The 21,881-nt window shown below is 46.4% G+C and overlaps 1 protein-coding gene across 1 annotated transcript in view; it reads left to right on the top strand.

Annotated features, from left to right (window-relative positions):
• The window catches only part of LOC144155085 (MAM and LDL-receptor class A domain-containing protein 2-like), a 139,104-nt gene that overhangs the window by 99,329 nt on the left and 17,894 nt on the right, over window positions 1-21,881 (top strand). Inside the window, exons 30-36 of the mRNA XM_077686329.1 lie at window positions 8,740-8,865; window positions 10,672-10,822; window positions 11,089-11,197; window positions 14,769-14,865; window positions 16,151-16,204; window positions 19,407-19,487; window positions 19,922-20,127. Of these exons, the coding sequence (XP_077542455.1) occupies window positions 8,740-8,865; window positions 10,672-10,822; window positions 11,089-11,197; window positions 14,769-14,865; window positions 16,151-16,204; window positions 19,407-19,487; window positions 19,922-20,127 (824 nt within the window). The remainder of the gene's footprint in view (window positions 1-8,739; window positions 8,866-10,671; window positions 10,823-11,088; window positions 11,198-14,768; window positions 14,866-16,150; window positions 16,205-19,406; window positions 19,488-19,921; window positions 20,128-21,881) is intronic.

Raw genomic sequence — 21,881 nt, 5'->3', positions numbered from 1 at the left:
CAAACGCTACGTACATGCTAGCATAGCCGAGCTAAGCCACTGCCAATATTTCTTCAGCAGTGTCAATAGTGATCACGGGTTCCACAAAGGGACGTTTTGCTTGGCTGTGCGGAACTGCTAAGGACGTGGGTGTTTGGGAAAGCACGACTGATTTGACCGAAACTGACCAAACCGATCGGTACGTGGTAGCGTTGTATTCGGTTGCTTCAATACCGCTATATGCCTCGAGCTTCGCGATTGCTGCGCCGCCTGCCACCACCTCTCCACGGCGTTTACGGAATGAGCGCTGCGTGGCTGATAGGGGCTCATCAGTGTTTTGGTTCTCTCTCGCTTCTTTTTGCCTTTCCGAGAGAGAGAGAGAGAGAGAGAGAGAGAGAGAGAGAGAGAGAGAGAGAGAGAGAGAGAGAGAGAGAGAGAGAGAGAGAGAGAGAGAGAGAGAGAGAGAGAGAGAGAGAGAGAGCTCTTTATTTGAGGAAAGCAGAGAGGTCTGCCGGCATGTTAACGCCTACATGCTACTCTGCGAGATGGGGAGGAGGGAATAAAGTTACAATACGAAGTAAGGCGGAAGGGAGAGAAGAAAGAAGAAAATAAAAGAACTTAAAAAAAAAACTTGAGGTAGCGTGCGTGTTGGGGACCGTCAGTGCGGTGTTTTGATGCTCTCTCGCTTCTTTTTGCCTTTCCGCGCCGTCCTAAACGTACTATTTGCTTACAGACATCACCATAACAAGTACCGTACTTGTTATGGTGATGTCTGTAAGAAAATAGTAAGTTTAGGGCACTTCAAGAAACAGCTTCGTCTTGGTAGAGTGCTCGAACGCCAACAAGAGCTGTCCGGGGACGCGGTTCTATGCGCTTCTTGGCCGCTCTTACGGGCATTGGCGACGGAAGCAGCATGTCACCACTGTCACCTCCCACATACGTGAGGCACAAGTGAATTCTATTATCGCCTCGTTTAGACCTGATATACTGGTACAGTGAGGGGTTGATTTTGTTTTGCATCGCGGGCAGCAACTGCGGCTTGGTTTCGAAGATATACATCGTAGAAAACTATGTTTCGTCTATGTGATTATCTAAAACTTGACAATATCTTGTGCCTTTTATGGGAATACATGCCACACAAAAATATTAACTATATTCCAAGGCTCTGCGTCGTTACGTATGTGCACACTCACACCCCATAGAACCAAGTAAAACTAATGAAACCACGGAATAATTAATTGTCTGCTAGTTGGGAAGAAACAGAATAGCTCGTATGGGAATGCAAAACCCAGTGAAGCTTCCGAAATGCTAAATAAGTTCTCCTAAACGTAAGCCAGGTAGTAATAACCAGGCCAATTAGATGCTAAATGCACTGCTATACCGGCGGACATGGGGTAGGGGGAGGGGACGCTTAACTATTGTTGTATACGAATGCGAAGCGAAATCAAGAAATGAACGTTTTAGTAGTTACACAGAGAAGCTCCGCATTCAATTCCTTTTTTTTTTTTTTTTTTGGCTTCAACGAACCGCTGAACACTCGGCGGACGCTTTTTTTTTAAGGATAGGGTCGGCAGTTCACAAGCAATAAAATGTGTCGTTGGAAGAGTGTGGTATTTGATAAGGCCGTCTGATTTCAGTTTTTGCTAGATTCTGCAGACTGTCTGTGTCATAAGACGGTTTTGACGAAGCCTTGAGTCTCGCGGTGGATATATCAGCAGATGATGAATGTTTGCCGGCGCTCACCTCAGGACAAACGATCGGAACATTAAATTTTCTGTCGTGTGCGTATCCCCGAGTATCATTTTGCATTGTCAATCGTACTTATTTCGTAGAATATTCGTGAAATTTTTTCCACACTGGCTTGTCAATGGTAGTGATGATCCGAGGTATTACATTGGCAAGCGTAACTGGCACACTGTCAGGTATGAGCGCTCCGCAAGATTATGTAAGCGCAGAAAACCGGTTTACAACATTGTGTGTAGCCGTAGCATGACCATCTGAGGCAATGCTGCTTACGAGCACACTTTTAGTAAATTTTAGGGCAGTGGAATTACAACTAGCTCCATGCATACGCCGGTTTCGCGACGCCGGCATGTGGCACACAGGTTGCGCTTGTACAGACCGAATTAACCACACTAAGATCGCGTCAGAAATATTTACTGTCGTAAATGCACCACATTTGCGGACAGAGGGACTGCTCCACATAAATATGTATTTATGGTGGTTATGGTGGTGGTTGTTGTGTGGGATCAGGCGGGGTTATCCTGGCTGGATATGCCGGCAATTGCTCCGCCCAAGCTCATCCTAATTAGCCAATGTTAGGGTCCTTCCACCACGAGTTTGCCAGTTCCGTCTCCTGAAGGAAGCTTAGTAGAAGGCGCGACACGTCTCTGCGCAGCATCCAATGTCCCCTTGGGAAGACGATGTGGTCCAGCGGGTTGTGTGGGGCTGCCAACTTTCGAATGGCTGAGAGCATTGCAGTCCGCTCGACATTGTGCTCTGGGCAACACATTGTACATCCCCTATCACTGCACATAACGAACATGGAGGCCATCGCACGAGGCCCACCTTCAAAATCTATGGTGTGGTCTTCGCTGATCCCGTTCGGATGCGGTACAGCAATGTTGCCTCCGATCTCTTCCAACGCGTGAACGTGCCGCAAAAACAGCGGAGAGAGTGGGGAGCGGGCCGCAGTCTCCCGCGGCTGCTTTCGAAATGGGCCGCTAGGGGGATTTTAGTGGCGCCCCTACAGGCAGCGCTTGAGGCGTATACGTTAAATCTAAGAAACCTTTTTTGCAAGAAACGCTTTTCTAAGTGCTACCATGTTTAAGGAGGATTTTATTTTGTTTTCTTTTCTTCCTAACCCGTTAGGTCGACCAACGCGACCTCACTGTAGGCAACACCCCGCAAACGAAGGCACCGTCATGTTTAGAGCCGCGCCGCCGTGCATTATGATGGTTGTCACTACACCGAAACATTTTAGGTGCCATGCCTAACACAGATAGCCCTGGCTGAGCCCCGTAGAGTGTTTCCTGGTCAAGGCGCCGCTTCATCCCGATAGCTGACTTCGCCAGAAGAGCAAAAAGAACGGCCTTCCACGATTTCTCTCTTTCCTGACTTTTTTTAGTTTTAGACTGGACGCTAGATACGCGGGAAAAGATACGCTAGATACGCGGGAAAAACGCTTGACATCAACTGATATTTACTGGACACACACTACAGAGTACAACAAAGGCACATGCACAAAAAATGAAAAAGAAACCCTAATTAATTTCTTACGTGTGCGCATTAATCTGCACTTCAAAAAATACAGTTTTTTGCTCGAAATTGCCACGGAAGAGGTACTCACAGAGGCATTGCATTCTTCACCAGTAAGGAATGCTTCAAACGCTTCTCTTGGGCGTTAGTTGTTTTTGAGAGTTTTTCGGAGTCTTCCATTTACAAGTTGAGGGAAGCGGATGACTTTTAAGAGACGGGATCAAAAGAAACAGGGGCCTGTGCATACGTATGTTTCCTCCTTCGCTTAGCAGTAATTATATATCGTGCCAGGGGCGAACCACACAAAGTTAGGTTTATCCAGATACTGATGACACGAAAACAGAACCTCAGTATCACCCATGCACCGTTTATCCGTGTTACGAGGCCGAAACCTGCCTAAAAGCAAACCCCCCAAATCTAAAAAACGCATGGCTTTTGCACAGCAGGTATGCGTACGAACACCGCATATTGTGTAATATTTAGCAAACATAGTGACACTAGAAGAGGAAGAATATGGGCTGTGGAGCACTGCGCCGTTTTTTCCAAGAAATGAACACGACGTATCGAATGAGGGAGGGTCATAGCTCCGACATTCGGGCTGTCATGGCCACCGAATAAATCGTCGCTTCATATACCGTGGTCACCATTGCCCAGACGCCACTTAACCACATTTTTAAGTTGATATTTTTTTTTACGGAATTTCAATAAGATACTGCTATTCGATATTTGGAACTATTTTTTTTACCATTTGAAAGCATTCGATTCGAAGCTGATTCGAGCTCAAATTTCCCTGTTCGCACACCTCTAGTGTCCAGGTTTGCAAAACGTTTGCCACTGCACTTTTCCTTTTGTGAAACTTCGCAAGGGCACTATAAAACCTCTTCTGTTAGAAACAAAAAGACACCTTCAGTGTTTTTACGCTAAAATTGTGAATCAAATTTTGCAATTGCACTTCCGTATCTGCCGTTATGTGTGTGTGTATATGTATGTATGTATGTATGTATGTATGTATGTATGTATGTATGTATGTATGTATGTATGTATGTATGTATGTGCCTGTACATACACGCAGCATACATGCATACGCAGCATACATACGTACATACACGCAACATACATGCATACATACGCAGCATACATGCATGAGTGCTGCATATCCCATGTTTATGCGTGTTAGGACCGGACATTTCATTGAACACTGTATTGCTGAAGGTCATGCCATGGGAAGCCATTACATAGAATACCCTAAGCACTTTTAAGAGTACTTGAAAAATTTGAAAGCCTAATCTACGAAAATGCTCCCTACAGCTTTAGACGCTGCAAACGACGAACGTCGCAAGCAAGAACGAATTACGGGAAGCAGACAATCGCTTATCAAATATCTCAAGTTCTTATGAATTAGAGAACAAATTAAACTTCGATAGCGGCAAGAGAACCTTCAAAATAATTGAAAACTTTGCTGTTAAATACCCAGACGGCGAGAAATGGGCAGTATTGAACTTGATTCGCTTGAACTTGAGCTTGATCATAGTTCTAGCGCATCGTATCTTTCTCCATTCTCGCCCCAATGCCGTGTGTGTCCCACGTAACCTGACCACAGGTTTTCAACGTTCATTTTTTATCTTCACTGCGCATGAATGGAACAAAGTTTCCGCCAACATTGCCACTATTACCATTTAAGTCAACTTCAAGAGTGCCATTGAAGAGGCTTACCTTGATTATTCGTTTTGATTGATTGATTGTGGGGGTTTAACGCGCCGACGCAACGCAGGCGATGAGGCGCGCCGTAGTGGAGGGCTCCGGATTTTTTTGACCACCTGGGGATCTTTATCGTGCGCCGAAATCTCGTACACACGGGCGTTTTTGCTTTTCGCCTCCATCAGAAAAGCGGCCGCCGCGGCCGGGAATCGAACCCGCGACCTCGTGCTCAGTAGCGCAACGCCTTAGCCACTGAGCCACCGCGGCGGGTTTGATTATTCGTCTTCTTTGTATTTGTTGCCATGCTGCTGATGTGTTTGCCCACCCCTCATGTAATACCCCTTCCGGGGGCCTTTGAGGTACTAATAAATAAATAAATAAATAAATAAATTGTTGACGTTAACTACCTGTCGGCGATCACTAGACACCGAATTTTAGGCAAATGTCAGTTCTAGTAACTGCACTCCTATCGCGCCATTTTGATATATGCGCATGAATTACAGGTTAAGAAGGGCTTTTAAGGATGTTTTTATAGTTCCTATAAATGCCTGTTTTGGCGTTTGCATTATTCGCCTGTAAATGCATATTTTCAATGCCTCTTTTCAATATCGGTGCCTATGTCATCACCAGACTACCTACGGCCACTGCAGGGCAAAGGCCTCCCCCATTATTCTCCAATTATCCCGGTCCTGTGCTAACTGCGACCAATTTATCCCCACAAACTTCTTGATCTCATCTGCCCATCTAACTTTCTGCCGCCCCCTGTCACACTTGCCTTCCCGGTGCCAGAGTTAGTCTCAAGTTTCGCTTTCGGGTGCAGTTTGAGATCGTTATTCACGTTACGTGGCAGCATTGACGGTTCAGAACTCAACCTAGTAATCTAGTTCAATCAACTCCGGGAAAACAACCACTGGCACCAGTAGAATGGGACGCTGATTCTCAGTGACAAGCGGCACAACTTGGAATAAAAAATCTGGAGTTGGTGGCAGTTTTCTGTTGTTCCCACAATTTTCGGTCATTCTTAGACTAGGTTCCGCGTGCTCTCCAAACCGATTTCTTCAGACATTCACGTTTCTAGGAGCATACACAAATCCAACTATATTTTCAACGCAACGGTTACGTATTGAACACGCTTTTGGGAGCAGATCATTCCCATATTGAGGAGCCAACGGCGAAACATCACTGCGCAGCTGCATTTCCTCACGCATTAAAATTCACACTGCCGACGGGCTCTTAGACACGCTTTTCCATCGAAAATCTGTTTGGCTACTAAACACCTTTGCAAAAACGTTTTACCGAGGACCACGCCGAACTCTTCTCCCATTTCCCCTTCTTTAATTGTTTCAGAATGTGTGCAAGGTGATGAAGTCTCGTAACACCTTCATAAAATAGATTATTTCTAACGCTTCAGTTCGTATTCTGTTTTGTGTGCTCATTCTTAGTTAACAACCAATTGCATGTTTTACGAAAAAAATATTAAAACTCGTTCCACCGATTGTGATTGATATCTACGGAACCAGCGTGGAGCCACAGATACAACCGTTTTCTCCAATACACGGCAATGTCTCTCCGTATATTGCATTATAATGACAACAAACGAATCCTCCAACGTTTACAACTTCACTACCTAATTACGACAAGTAAACGAAACTCGGCATAGCGGTATAATCATCAGATCAGCATAGTTTGATAGAATTGGTTTTTGGATACATTTAATAACACATGAGTTAAAGCCATTTTCTTTAATCATACTCTCTCCGTAGATTTCTATGCTTCGATGCGCAACAGGCAGTGTCGGAAGGCCAGTTTGCAAAGACCAAGCTTCCGCCGATCTTCATAAAGGCGGCTTTACCTGTAAACACAAACGTATTGCTGGGAACTCCGAAGGGAGCGTGAAACGATACAAGGACAGGCTGTAGTCAAGCCCGTGGTCAAGCCCAGCCCAAGAACAGCGTCGCTGTTAGAAATACCGAAGTGGGAGAGCATATGTGGGACACAATTTTGTCACCGCGAGACGGGCAAGATTAGTTATGTGTCATAGCAGGGCAGGGCGAGCAACGCATTTTCACTCTCACCCTCGGCCGCTGAAGCGTGTACGAGCAAGACATGTTGAGCAAAGAAAGCCACCCCTGGCGCCAAGCTCTGAATGTGGCCAGCGCTGCCGATTGAAGCGAAGTAAAAGACAGGCTATATCGAGCGTGGTTGGACGTGCACGCGCACATCGATGTCTCGACACCAGAAGTGCAACGTCAGATGTCGCGGCAATGCATTTTGCCACGCGCTCGCGTGCCCCGGCTTATTTTGACGCGAGGTGTACCTAACGGTCTTCATGTAAGAGCGTATTAATGTCTTGACAAATCGTAGTCTCTGTTGCGTTTATTATTTGCGTCTGTTTCTCTTGCGTAGTAATTAAATCGCATCAGGCAAACATCAGCTATACTCGGGCACAATTCCAGAACGACAACGCAAGTTGCCAATGCGCCTCATCACCGCTTCCGGCTGCTCCCCCGCGCGGGTAGAAGCACGCCTTACGGAGAGTATTTCGAACGTGAAGCGAGTCGTCTCAGTGATTTTTCAGACTTAATTTGCTTATAAATTACCGCAGCGACGACCAACAAACAACGTGGGAAAAAGCAGGGGATGTTACGCATTAAGCGCATGTCTCTTTTCAAAACGCGCCCGCGCTGATATCTGGGGCCGTCGCTTCAGCGGAGTGATACACTCATGAACCATTTCCATTCTTAAATTGTACAGCGCTATTTAAAATCAGTATTCCTAGCTCTCAAGTATTCTTTTTCATTCCTGTTTCAGCATATGCGTTGCTCGAGTAAGCGACGGTGGCCACTGAACATGAATTGGAGCACTGCGCTTGTTTAATTAAATTATCATTGGAAGTTATTTTAGAAGCCACTATTTTAAATGTTTTATGGAACAATTGAAAGGTTATGTTTAACGTTGGGACCTTTTTGCCATCATAAACAGTAACAATTTTGTTTTTCCTGTCGTAGATACAGGTCGCGCACGTCTTCGTTTGAAATTATTTGCATTTATGTAAAGATTTATGCTACCTATAGTTCCGACGATGGAAGCCTGAACCGTTGTTTTTTCTGCCTCTTTTTGGCTCCTAAAACGCGCCTTTTTAATACATAAAAACACAGCCCCTAGTGATCGCTTCCAATAGCACACATTTTCTGTACTTACACATAACTTGTGTCTTTTATGTGTACCAGTGAATCGTTTTTCCAAATAATAGATGCACGAATTGTTGTACAACATTATCTTACACAATCAGTAATTATGTGCCGGCATGAAAGTGGTTTGTATATGAGTTTTTCCATGTGGTTGTGTAAAGCGTGCGTAATTCCATGCCTGGTTCTATTGTTTCTATTGTGAACACCTGTAATTGCTGTGAACTGCAGAGGGACGTGGGCCTCGTCCTGTTGCTTTTAGCCTATGCCCCTGCAGCAGGCTGTAAGACGTCTGTGGTAAATAATCTCAACTTGCCTGTCTGAACTTGCCTGGTTTTATGCATTTCCACAAGTTTGCCAAGAACACTTTCCTCTTCACGTGAAGCAGACATAATTTCTGCAAACCGCACAAAGATGAGTGAAGGTAGTAAATTTTTACTATTCTCGTCTATTAATCCTGCCATTTTTATATGTGCACTGAATGATCTCGGACTTCCTGGACGATTTTGCCCTTCGCTGCTAGCTAAGACTACCGGAAGACTATATGCACGAATATGATATGACCTGTATTGATCTCATAGCATAATGACCCCTTGGCACTGTGCGTCTCTTCCAGCCCTTTGTACTTTCGAAGGTGGCACAGACTGCGGCCATGCCCCAGACATGAACAACGCGAGGGACTGGACGGTGCGCCAGGGGTCGTATCTCGAAGTCCCCGATCATACCACGGGGAGCCTGTTTGGTAAGAAATGATGCGAACGACGAACAAAAAAGGCGTCTGTCGGGGTCAATGAAGCCAGCCCTCTTGAGGGGACAAGTACATTTAGCAAAACGTATGGCTGGAGATGTATTGTTTGATCGTATGAAGTGAAAGCAAAGTCCCAGGAGCGTATAAAATTCCCCCTCCCCCCCCCCCTTTTTTCTTTTAGAAAATTCGTTTAGAACTCGCATCAATAATCACAGATCCGATGCAAAAACAAAACCTTATCTCCCCCTTTCAAAACATATCAACTCTTTGAAACACCCGTTCGACCAATTTAAGGCCAGAGTGCTCCAATCAGGATTTAAAACCCATTTCGACAGGGAAGCCTGCGAATCTTATCTGATCCACAAATACAACACTCTCACAAGGGGTATCAATGAGTCTCCGGGAAGGCTGTCGTGCCTTCAAACCTAGACCTTGTAGTGGCACGTATCGCATGTTACCACTCCTCAAGCACTGGATGGTTTATCGTTGTCAGCAGGTTACTTTTCCGTATGCTTTAATGCCTCTAATGCACGAAATCTTGATGTATCACATCATTACACTTTCCAAGCACTATTCGGTCTACTATTGTGAATAAGTTATTTTATCCGTATGCTTCATTGCTTTTTTGCCCGAAATGCCACTTTGTAAGCTATTTTTGTTCACTGATATGGTTCCCCATGTCCTATGATTTGTACGCACGTATTCTTTGTTTGTTCTTTCGTTTGTCAGTTTGTTTAAAGAATGCTGTGTGCGAATTCATACTGCCATTGATGACTGGCTACGAAGTGTCATTTGTTTCCTAGATCACTGGAGATTTATTCTCGTACGTGCGTCACATCTTTGTTTTTCTGTTTTCATAATGTACAAGCCCTTGTTACTTGCAAAAATATCAAATGTAAGGTAAAAATTTGTTGTATCTATCCATTTCATGTCATGAGCCGGGGGCTCGTTCAACTGCTTTTTTCTGTGTGCTGTTTCTTTGTTTATTTCCTGCCTTGTGTGTCATTTCTCAAGACACTCGCACAACCTGTGCTCTTCTTGGGTGGCTCCCGCACACCCCTGTCGGCGTCGGCGCCCATCTAGGGGTCGTCATTGTCCGCTTTGTGACCGGGACGCGGGCCGCGGATAAGCCATTTGTGGCTATCTGGTCTCCTCGGGAAGCGGCGGCATTTTCCTTTGAGGACGCGGCCCCCTCGCTAATCCGCCCGCCTGGGTTCTTGAACTTCAACATCGCGTTCTGCCAAGACATAGCTGGCTTTTTGGCGTTCCCCAGAGTCTGGAGGACTAATTGTCGATTCTACGCTTCCGCCTTTTGCGGCAGGTTGTTTCCGCTCCTTTGGAGTGAGATGCCCAGTACCCCTTCCTTATTTGTTTACTTTTCTTAATATTGCTGTGCGTGGGTGGGCGGTGGCAGAAGGAAACACACTTCCTAAGTGCCTCGCTTTTGCTTTTCGCCGCGTTGTATATTGAGATGGATTACCTGCGCGCCCAGTCGTGCAGTACGTTTCTTTCCACTTGTTTTTTGCTGTACTTCCTTCTTGTACGCTTTTGAAATCATGTGTCCACGTGCTCACAGCGCTCCATACGAGCCTACATATACCCTGTATTCGACCCTTGTACTTCACTTGAAAAAGGCTGGATCCCAGCCGAAACATCGTATTAAATATTGTTATGTTTTTCGTGGTGATTCTAATTTAATATAGGTGCAAAATGGGGGGTGCAAAGCGGTGTAATGCAATACGCCGGGAGGCTGAGCTTTACGCGCATCTAGATGCTCACTGATTACCGCTTTCCCCCAAGGTCACTACCTGTACCTGAACACAACTTCCGCGAGTCAGGGCCAGAGCTCCTTCTCAAGGCTCTACCTGCCTGTTCGCAACCCAACGGCCGGTGCCTGCCTGTCCCTCTGGTGGCGCGCACACGGTGAACAGAACAAGATCAACGTCTACAGGTCAGCTGAAGCCGTGTACTCATAAATGCCGTGCAGTTACTAGCGTTGTTAAAATATATGAAGTAACAAGGTGTAATAAACATATTTTTCAGCGCCCACTATACACGAGAACAGTAAAATCGACCGTTTTATTGAATTGAAGTTTACGCATGTCAAACTTTATTTGATAACAGGAGCGATTTCTTTTAATTTTTATCGGAGAGCCGCATCTTTTTGCAACAACGATAAATATGTTGAATCCCTATTTGACTCCCAACCACTCGCAGATTCGTTCATGGAGCGGGTCTCCGCGAACTCGTGCATTCCCTGGACACAGAGGAAACACTGTGGTGGTACGGCCATTCAGTGAACATCACCTCCGACGAACCCTATCAGGCATGTGTTCCTAATTTATTGTTCATAGTGCCCAACTGTGCTTTTCCCGCCCGAGCTGCTTATCTGAACGGCTTGTTTAAACTAATTCGTCTGCAGAGAGGCCTTCAAGGTGTATAGTGCACGTGTTCCGCAAATAAATAATTTACGACATCACGGGAAACTGCATTGAAATGTAACGAAATTATATGATCATTACCATTTTTTCTACTAAAATGTCGTATTCGAGAACACGGACATGCCATTTGGGCGGTCCAAGGGAGTCGCATCTCCTATCTGAATTATGAGCAAAACATACAGGGTGTCTCACGAAATTTTGGCCAAAGGACAAAATTACAAATCATTCACATTCCTGCGATGAAGCAAATAATAATCATTCAAGAGGGGCGCGGGGTAACCGTTCCATGTCACCGTATTTTTACATCTAAAAATAGGGTCAATGATCAATTAACATCTAGAGGTTGGAAAATACAGCATTTCTACTTTTAATTAAGTGGTCCACGTTACGTGAAACGCCATGTATAAACGGGAACTTGAATATGCTCAATTTGAACAAGGACAGAAAGCCCTTGAATGATCTTGATAGGTAATTAATCTGACCAGAGGTTAATCTGGGGTTAATTAGGGGTTATCTGTCTACGGGAAATTACCGAGCTCCTATGTGCCATTTGAGTGGAGTCGATTGAATCTCAGAGGAGGGTTCGAGCTTTGCTCCACCTCGTGTTGCCTATGCGGGGAAGCTGCATAAACGTCCAGTTTAGAGCATACCACGCCATGTGTATGGGATGAAAATTATTTCGTTGCAATCTTATTGCTTGGGGCTTTGAGTCTCCAGCCACAAAATGTATATTCCTCACGGTGTTGGCGCGTTGATTGGTTGACTTAAATCGACAAAATCTTCTGACGTAGTTCCAGCACAAAATACCTACTGAGTGTGTCTACTGATAAAATCTCACTCAGGACCTTGAACTCGTGAAGTCTAAGTGAAGTCATGGAAACGTGAAGCGTGAAACGTGAAGTGAAACGTGAAGTCATGGAACAGCGTGTAACAATCCTCTGCAGGAGGATTGTTACACGCTGAAACAACTTTTAGCCTCGATTTCAGTGCGGAATTTGATAGCTTAGAAACCAAAAAAAGGTATATGTGGACATGCTTGAACAGAATTAATATCTTGCATCAGCGTGAATGAAAGGGTATTCCATGAATTCGGAATCACGCAGCAAGTGCAGGCACAGCAATTTAAAAAAAATAGCAATGGCTTAGCTCGGCTATGCCAGGATATACGTAGCGTGAGCTAAGGTTCAGCTGGTTATTCTTAGGTTTCCTGGTTGTCTAGGATAAGCTGATTATCATGCTTATTGCTGCTAAAACGATTTCCAATTCAATCCAATCTAGTCGCGGCGGCTCCGGCACGCCAGCTGTGCGCCGTGAGACGTTACATGCGCAGCACGGCTCTCCAGGAGCCACGCAAAACTGCTCAACCTCGGCCAGTGTAGCTCACGCTACAAAAAAAGAGGAGCTCCACTCTGGGAAGGTGGATGACAAGCGAAGCTGCATAAAATACTCATCGCACCCGTGCTTATAGAATGTTCACGCGTTTATTTGTCTCATCATTTGGTAATGGAAGTGATAATGGCTTGTGATTCCTTAATGAAAGTTGGAAGGACTAAAGTTTTATCCTATAGCAGACAAACATGGGACTGTTGTACGTTTCCTTCCCGTAAAAATCATGTGCTGACAGCAGGTGGGAATCCTACAACATTTGCAACTTCACTGTGAACTACCTAATTATAAATAATAAAACTCGCCCTAACGATATAGTCGTCTTAAAGGCAAATTGTCACATACTGTCGTACTTCGTTGCGGGATAGTTTTGACAGAACAATGGTTGCAACCGTTTTCTGTAACCATGCTCCTCCTGCAGACGTCCATGTATTTTACTCTGTCCTAGCATACAAACACGGTGCTGTCGATTTCCTTCCCGTAGAAGCCCATGTATTAACAGGAGACGAGAATGTTGTAGCGCTTACAACTTTACTGCGAACTAATTAGTCTTAGCAAGTTAGTTGAACTCGACGTGACAATAGAGTCGTCTTATAGGTCAATTGTCATATAATGTGCTGTTGGGCTAGTTGGTGCATTATGTATCACGAAATTTGCGCTAAATGGACATACAGACAGACGAAGGAAGACGGACGATGCGTCTTATAGGTCAATTGTCATATAATGTGCTGTTGGGCTAGTTGATGCATTATGTATCACGAAATTTGCGTTAAATGGACATACAGACAGACGAAGGAAGACGGACGATGCGCATCGTCCGTCTTCCTTCGTCTGTCTGTATATCCATTTAGCGCAAGTTTCGTGATATACAATTGTCATATAATTGTTTTGGGGATATTTTGATAAAACGACAGTTACAGCCGTTTTCTGCACGCGATAAAGTAGTCTGCCGCAAAGCGTTCTTGGCGACGCATAGCAAAAATGCACGGGACTCAGCCATAAACAGCTTCATTGTGAAAAAAAATGGGGTTGATCCTTCTTTCATGGGAATCGGTAAAACACGGAAGTGAAATTTGCCTTCACAGAGCATTTGAATGTTTATTGTGCATCGATATGAACTTGAACATCACTATTTATATTTCGTCGGTATGGCACCGTTAGACGCATCAACATTAGACACTGGATTACACATGCCGGAGCATAGCGTAAATACGATTGAAACCCCAGGATCTCGCAAACCGTGCGAACGAAACAATTGTCAGCGAATCGTTTGGTGAAGTCACAGTGCGCTCATTAGCGCACTATCGGCGCTCATTAGCGTCACGACGCACTGCTTCGCTTCACCTCTCCTAGACGGCAGCACCATTAAATGGACAAGTTAAAGGGAAGGACATAAGGCGCGTTTGCACAACTTTGTTGGCGTGACTTCATGGCTCAGTCGGTAGAGCGGTTCTCACCTCCCGTTGCGGCCAGAGTGTTCGTGGGCTCGAAACCTAGCACCGACGCTCCAGTGAAACTTTTTCTGTTGATGTCATTTCCGTGACGGATATGACGTCAGTGAGGTTTCTGTACCTGGAATGAAACACTTTCGTGTCAAAAAACGAATTCGGATTTTATGCGCTGAAGTTACAAGAGATATGAGGGTGAGCTGTGTGGAGTGCCACGGGTTAATTTGGGCCACCTGGTTATCTTTAACGGACGTATTCTGAAGGTGGATTGCCCCAAGCGCCCGTGTTGCACCTTCTAATGCAAGCTGGAACACCGACAGACAGCGATGCTTGCAACACTACTGCTTGATTCTGCTTTGCAAACAATGAGGATAGAAGCCCCAGAAGACGACTTTGTCTGCTGAATCTCCGATACACCGGAAAGAGTCCAGGATCAGGAAGCGTCAGCGCGTGGGTCGCGTATGTGTTACATATATGTGCCGCGGGTGAATGCTTGCGCCCCAAAATCTGACGCGGCGCTGCCGTTAGTGCTTTAATCATGGTGCATCTTTTGCGAACTAGTGCAACATTTCAAAAAGCGGAAATAGCTTCAGGCAATCCGCTGGCTATTCCCTGCTCTCAGGTTGTGCTTGAGGCGCTGATCCCGGATATCGCAACGACAGAATCTGGCGTTCTTCTGGACGACATCGAGCTCCTGGAGGGGAAATGCCCAAACCAAAGTAAGGACAACCTCGCAAAGTACAATGGCCCAGGTGTGTGTGTGTGTGTGTGTGTGTGTGTGTGTGTGTGTGTGTGTGTGTGTGTGTGTGTGTGTGTGTGTGTGTGTGTGTGTGTGTGTGTGTGCATGTGCGTGTGCGTTTGTGTGTGCGTGTGCGTTTGTGTGTGCGTGTGTGAGTGAGTGAGTGAGTGAGTGAGTGAGTGAGTGAGTGAGTGAGTGAGTGAGTGAGTGAGTGAGTGAGTGAGTGAGTGAGTGAGTGAGTGAGTGAGTGAGTGAGTGAGTGAGTGAGTGGCATTCAAATGGCTCTAAATGCAGGTAGGCTGCCACTCATGGCCGAAGCAGCATTTTAACGCAGGAATGGTGACTCAGAAAGGGCTGAGTAAGAACAGCAAAACATAGTGTAGGATAACACAGTAACTACTGTTGTTTCCAACGCTATGGGCAAGAGGCCATTCCTGGAGATTTGTGAAAGGGAATTGCTTAATCGCACATTTTTTTTTCTAGCTTTTTTTTTTCAAATTAAAACAAAAAGTCACATGAGGGCGGCTCATGGAATGGGAAGCGTGCCATATCGACCCATTGGCGTGGAAGCTGGTGCTCGCCTGGAAGTGATCTTTTATTCGTTTCATTTTAGCCCAAATAATTATGCGCGGTATAATAGCTAGCACTCGTTTACTACTGCGAACGGCCACTGCACCACACCTGTGTGTGCACAGAAAACACCCGTGGTTACCGTCACGCCATTGACCAAAGCGAAACGAGCACCATTTGCATACTACGCACAACTGCATTTCTGACGTGCCCAAACTAACGAAATTTTCCATGCTTGAATCGGTTTCTTTAGTAGAGTAGGTTCACTAGAACGAGAGTTACTGCTCTCATCCGTAAACGTGCGCAGGTGTATTCCTGGAAGCAGGGAGAAACGGAAAGTTAGTGTCCGATCAAACTGCAATTAAAAGCACTTCTGCGGAAACTAGCTTTATCAAGCCATTCAAGGCTATAGATTCGTAATAACCACTACGCGACATATAGTGTGTTTTATTCTTAAAACTACTGCAGGTACAGCTGTTTTACTCTGGCGTATACGTTCCCTTTAGGATCAGGTTTCAAGAAACTGTCGCCAAAAAAACCTGCGGAGGGTCGCCAAAGTGTGCTTGGCATATCAAAAGTGCGGAAGGGTACCCATAGAAAAAGTAGCACGAAACTAAATAGCACTCCTTGCAATGAAGAAGCGTGGCAGTGAGAGTGATTTGCGACATGATTGTTCTGATCCGTGTTCTTTGCAGATGCATGTACATTTGAAGGGCCTACATGTCTTGAGTGGCAAGATCCACAAGAACGTAAGTATCGTGGATTAACTACTTTTTAACGTCTGTGTTCGTTTTTTGTGCTTCTGTTTGAGCTGTAAAGAAAGGCCGTAAAACGCTAGTTCAACCGAGGATGATATATGTACAGGGTGCTCAAAATTAAATTGAAAGGCTTTTTTGAAACTTTGTTATGACGTGAGGTTATGCGCTCAGGGGGACACAGAATTCGGTAGTAATTATGGCAGTCGGTGGCTTAATTAACAAAGTTGAATAATTAACTTTTTAGTGGCTGCAGTAAGCAGGCATGTTTGCGATGCGATGCGATGAGGTTTTACGGGAGGGGGCAAGAGGGAGAGAAAAGGGCCCGAAACTGTCTGGCGTGGGGTGCCGACACCTTTTTTGTATTGAAAAGTTAGACGCAATCGTGTTTCTACGCAGTTTCATATGGCAGAATTCTTCTAGCGCATCCGTACTCCGAGATATCGAGCTGCGAAGTTTAATTGCCGTTCGTATGATTACGCATACTAGACAGTGACGACCGGCGCAAAGCTCCTGTATTTTGTTCTGTGTTTCGATAACGGTTCCGCCTACTGCAGATTGCTATAGCGCTAGCTAAGACTGAAAAGGTGCCAGTTATCGCTTTGTCTATGCCTCCAAACACCGTACACAGCAAGCACGTTACAAAAGGGAGGAGCTTTGCGCTGGTCTTCACGGACTAGCGTGCGTAATCGTGCTAGCGGCAATTAAACTTCGCAGTTCTATATCGCAGTTCAATATCTCGGAGTACGAATGCGCTAGAAGAATTCTGCCAAATGAAACTGCGTAGAAACAAGATTGCGTTGAACTCTTCAATACAAACATGCCTGATTACTGCAATCGCTAAAAAGTTATTCAATTTTAGTTAATTAAGTCACCGACAACAATAGTTATCACCTCATTGTGTGTCCCTCTTGGCGCATAACCTTGGCGCATAGCGGTGGTCTTTCACGTACATCTAAGCGCCTAAAAAATCTGTTGACTTAACTTTGATCACCCTGTATATCCATCCGTATCAGCAACAGCTATTGGGAAGACAACACTGAGCCCTAATAGCTTTGATATTAAGCGTTGTAATAGTTGTCATAGATTTTTGCAAGCTTTACTACCGGAGGGGCATGGTGACGAAAGGAGAAAAAAGGGGGGCAGACAGCTTCTTCGTACTCAAAATATTGAATGCTTAAATGGAAGACAGCGGAAGCTGGGAGTTGTCCTGAGTGCATTTTCAAACAAGCAAATACATGTACGATTATTATGAGCTTGGTCTTGAAGTCCATCCAAAGCGTGACTCTGACCTTATTAGCCGCCAATCACAGGAAACATCTGCTTCCTGTTACACTTCCGGACGTCCATTACGGCGGCTGCTCGAACGCCCGAGCACAAACAGCGGCGAACGCAGACACTCACGCTGTCGGTTCTATTGGTAGGCTAGAAATGAAGTTCCTATGAATAGTTGTTTTACAAGCTGGAACGTGGCGGGGTTTTTTAATCAAAACTATAATCGGGGGGTTTAATCAAAACTATAGAGCATGCCAAATACCTGGGAAAGTTAACCAAAAAGCACACATATTACTTCTTGCAGAGATTTATAGAGAACAGTCTGTAACACTGCGTGCTCTTTTGCTTGTTTCCGTAGGCACCGAAGTTCTCACGGTTTAGATTCTTTTTTTTTCCCCAATCATTTGTTTTTGCTGTGATATTTTCGAAATAACTGCCGTACGCGAACTCTGCAGCAATAAAAATATGGTGAGAGACGCGTTTGCAGATAGTATGTCCGATTCACCACCAATGTTGATTGCAGCTTTAATCAGTGGATCACTTTACTCAGAGAGATCCAGCTTTACCACAGCCAAAAATGCGGCTTTTTAGAATTAGACCACTTCAGTTTGACCAACGCCGCCTGTATAACATTGTCTATCGTGTCAGTTGCTAAGGTGCTAATGGCGAAACAGCCACTTTCCTGTTGCTCTCTCCTGCCCTTCGCAGCTCGCTAGCATGCCAACGTGCTGCCGGCCTGAGTACTGTCCACCGGGCAGCGTGGCTTCACAAAAAGTATACGAAACGTTCGTCGAGCCTTCGCAAGGTAGCTGTCCTATACGCCTCAATGTTTAGAGCCCCTAGGACGTCTAGTTTATCCGCTGATCCGTGGTGTGGCGCGGGGCGCCGGTGGACATGTCTCGGGCGTCCCTACAGCTCCCATTGGAAAGCGGATGACGCGACGCAATGTTATACAGGCAGCGTTGGTTTGGCCCAAGCAAGAACTGCCCAACTTAAGGTATATCATGAGTTGGAGCGTAGAACACGCCAGACCAAAAATGGCAGCATCTCCACTCTGTGGATGATGGCGAGGGTGCGGAGTACGGGGACTCGAAATGACATCCAAGTTGCGCACCGAGTGACATCCGATTGGCGCCCCGACCGTCAGTCGGTTTGAGCCGTGAGTTGCACCTTGATTATTCCCTAAATGATACTGCAACTCACGGCTCAAATCGAATTTCGCTTGATTTTGCTTGATGGCGGTGCGGTCGCGGATGGACATTGGGAGGTCCTAAGGTACTCCGCACCGTTACAGACGAGGGAGTACGCCGTTTGTCTCTCGGGTACTAAGTCACGGTCGTAGCCCAATGGGTAAGATGGCTGGCACTAACTCTGTCTGGTCTGCCAGACACAGGCTCGAATCCTGCCGGTGCCGGTGCGGTTTTTTGCGATTGTAAATGCTATACGCACGGACGCGGACGGACATTGTGCGATCCTAAGCTACTCCGCACCTAAAAACTTCATCGAGTAGCATCTTGCTCGTATACACCACGGAGCAAACACACAAGCCAACAGAGAGGCTATAGCTATCAGTCGGTGCTACGTACGGAAGACGGCAGCGCCTTGGGTGGACTGGCGCTACCGGAGTTGACCATGTGGCCGCACGTCCCGTGCCGATAGAACAATAGGGTCAGGCTCACGTACAGGACTGTGGTCTCCCATGTACGGTGAACTTGAATGACGCAGTTTCTACGCCCCGTCTAGCGCTAGTTATGTTATCGCTGCAAGCACTGAACCTCTGTTCAAAGTCCTGCCACTCTATTTAATTATTTGCCTTTCAGTCATGCACACACGTTCCTGTCGATGCATTGTGATAGAATTGTGGCGCTCTGAGAAAGCTCCCAGGGCTAATCTGAAACAAATACAATCTGGTGCCGTGCAGCATTCGCCACCGGCCAGTGGAAACAGCAGCGGGCCGGACTGTCGGTGTATCCCAGAGACCACACAACGGGAACTGCCCAAGGTCAGTGACTGCAGCATGGCAACCGCATAGAATTGCCAGAAGGCACCAGAATTTCCGCTTTAAAACCACAGCAGAGAGAGAGAGAGAGAGAGAGAGAGAGAGAGAGACTTAATTGTCTAGACAGTCATAGTCCAGGCCGTCGTGCCACTGTCTCCTCATTGGAGAAGGAATGCCTATGGATCTTCCAGAGTCGCTAACCCGAATGCAACGTACTAATTACGTCAACGTACTAATTACGTCACATCGGCTGAAGACTGTATACTCGCTTGAGAACACATCACTTACTTTGCGATGAAGGACCGTGCGTGCAAATGTTATGACTGCTCACTGTTTTCAAGTTTTCAAGCTGTTATCAAAGCAACCTCTGGTGCGAGTAAGGCCACCCGGAGGTTTGCGCACGCTCAGCGGATGTTGTGCGTGCGACGCCAATGCAGGCCACTACATGCGATTTTCGGCTGAGACACGTGGCCAGCTCGCGGTGTTGGCGGCGGGTGAAAGCGATGGCCCCCGCTGCGCCAGCCTTTGGTACCAGCTTTCGGACGACCTTCAGGGCATGGTGCTTCTGTTAGGGCCTTTGCGTCTCAACGAAACGACGCCCGGCCAATGGCAGCCGGCCCAGTTCAGCTTGACGCGCGAACACGTGAGTGCGCTACTATTTCTACACCCGCCACGCCACTCACCCGTGCTATTTCACTCACTGAAATGACTTTGGTTCCTCGCTGGGTGGCTTGTATGATTCCCTTGGCTTGGTATAGCAATTGAGCAAGAGTACCCCGCTCATGTGCTACGTGTTATGCAGGCTCGTTCCGACTTACCACCGTTGCCGCATAATTTGTTGGCCCATGCGCGGAAGTGCAGCCCGCTTGAAGATCCGTAGCTCGGCATGCCGCACTATTAACGTTATTGTGGGACGTGCGCGAAAGCAATCATAAATCTTCTAATTAACTTATTATTTGCGGGTAAAGACTTTTAAACAGCAACTAACAGGGATTATCACCCCCTCCCCTCTGCAATGCCCCTGGGCCCTGAAAGTACATAAATAAATAAATAAATAAATAAATAAATAAGCTGTATGAAACTTGAAATGACCCGAGCTTTATTCTAGCGAACAAACATGGAGCTGTCTGTTTCACTGTTGCGTCGTAGTCATCTTCTGTTTGTGTAACACACCGACCCAATCCGCTCGACCACTGGGAGGACACCGGGACAGGTCGCATTTGACCGTTTGACGGCCACGCTTAAACCTACCGCCAGCACAACGGACATGCCATCAGTAAGGGCATGAAACCTATAGCGGCGCGTACATGCCTTCCTCTTTGAACCCGTGTACATGCACCGGCAACCAGTTATATGCGCGTACTTAGATGCGAAAGAAACCGTCGGAACTGTCGCTCTGAAAGCCCTTTAGGCTGAACAAGTAATATTGCCCACGTCGGTGTTCCAAGCGGCCAAGTTGCTGTGCATCCAGGAGGAGAATTAATGGGACAAGGGGTTCGCTCTGCGAAGCCTCTGTACAGCGTGCGGGGTGCCTACAAAACCGTTGCTGCTATTTCCTGCATTCTTAGATGACATTAAACGCTTCGAAAGCATGGATGGTGAATGCAGTAGCCCCGTTCCAAAACGCTCCTTCGACGGCATTGTAACACTGTCGCGTCTCACATCACGTAGATGTCCTCTGCAACTTTTTTAGATGCGACGCATCTCTTGCTCTGAGGCGTGTCCCTCCTGCATCGGCGTCGGCGGCGTCCGCATGCCACCTGCGCATGCGCGACTCTCCTCCGCTCTTCTCTCCGACAGCTGTGCGCAACACTCTCACTCCGTCTCATTATCATAAACAACAGCTGCGTGCGCGCGCTTCGCTCGCTTCGCTCCGCTCCCGTCGCGCAAGTGCGCGCTTGCGCGACTCTCCTCCGCTGTGTCCTCTCCTTCAGGCGCTGTAAAGCGGGTAGCGCGCTGCGGCGGTTCAGTCAGCGCTCGCTCTCGTTCGACTTCACCTCACTTTGCTTGACGACTGCGTGCTTGACTTGATTCTTCCTATGAAGACGTGATGGAAGCGAGGGTCCCTTCAGCGAGTGGTGTGACACAATCCAATACCAGCGTCACTCCAAACGCTAAAGTAAAATTACGCCCATCTTCCCGCGTACGAGAACACTCGCATGTGATGGAAATGCATCATACGCGTTCACAACACGTTTCACCCGATTTAGAGAACCAACCCAACGGAAACACCAATTGAACCCCCCGATGCGTCGCATCACACCAGGGTTCCCTCGCGGGAAGATGGCCGTAGTTTTTTTCTTTCTTGCTTTCTGAATAATAAGTTTCTTCTCTTTTTTGTGGTTTTGCTCATGTTGTAAACGGAGTTCTTCATAGTCACGGTTACTGTATGGCCTA

Source organism: Haemaphysalis longicornis, unplaced genomic scaffold (genome assembly GCF_048455015.1).
Source record: "Haemaphysalis longicornis isolate Haplotype H1 unplaced genomic scaffold, Haemaphysalis longicornis Haplotype H1 scaffold_1, whole genome shotgun sequence".
Taxonomy (NCBI): domain Eukaryota; kingdom Metazoa; phylum Arthropoda; class Arachnida; order Ixodida; family Ixodidae; genus Haemaphysalis; species Haemaphysalis longicornis.
Note: the sequence above shows the minus strand (reverse complement) of the source record. Positions and strands in the feature narration are given on the sequence as shown.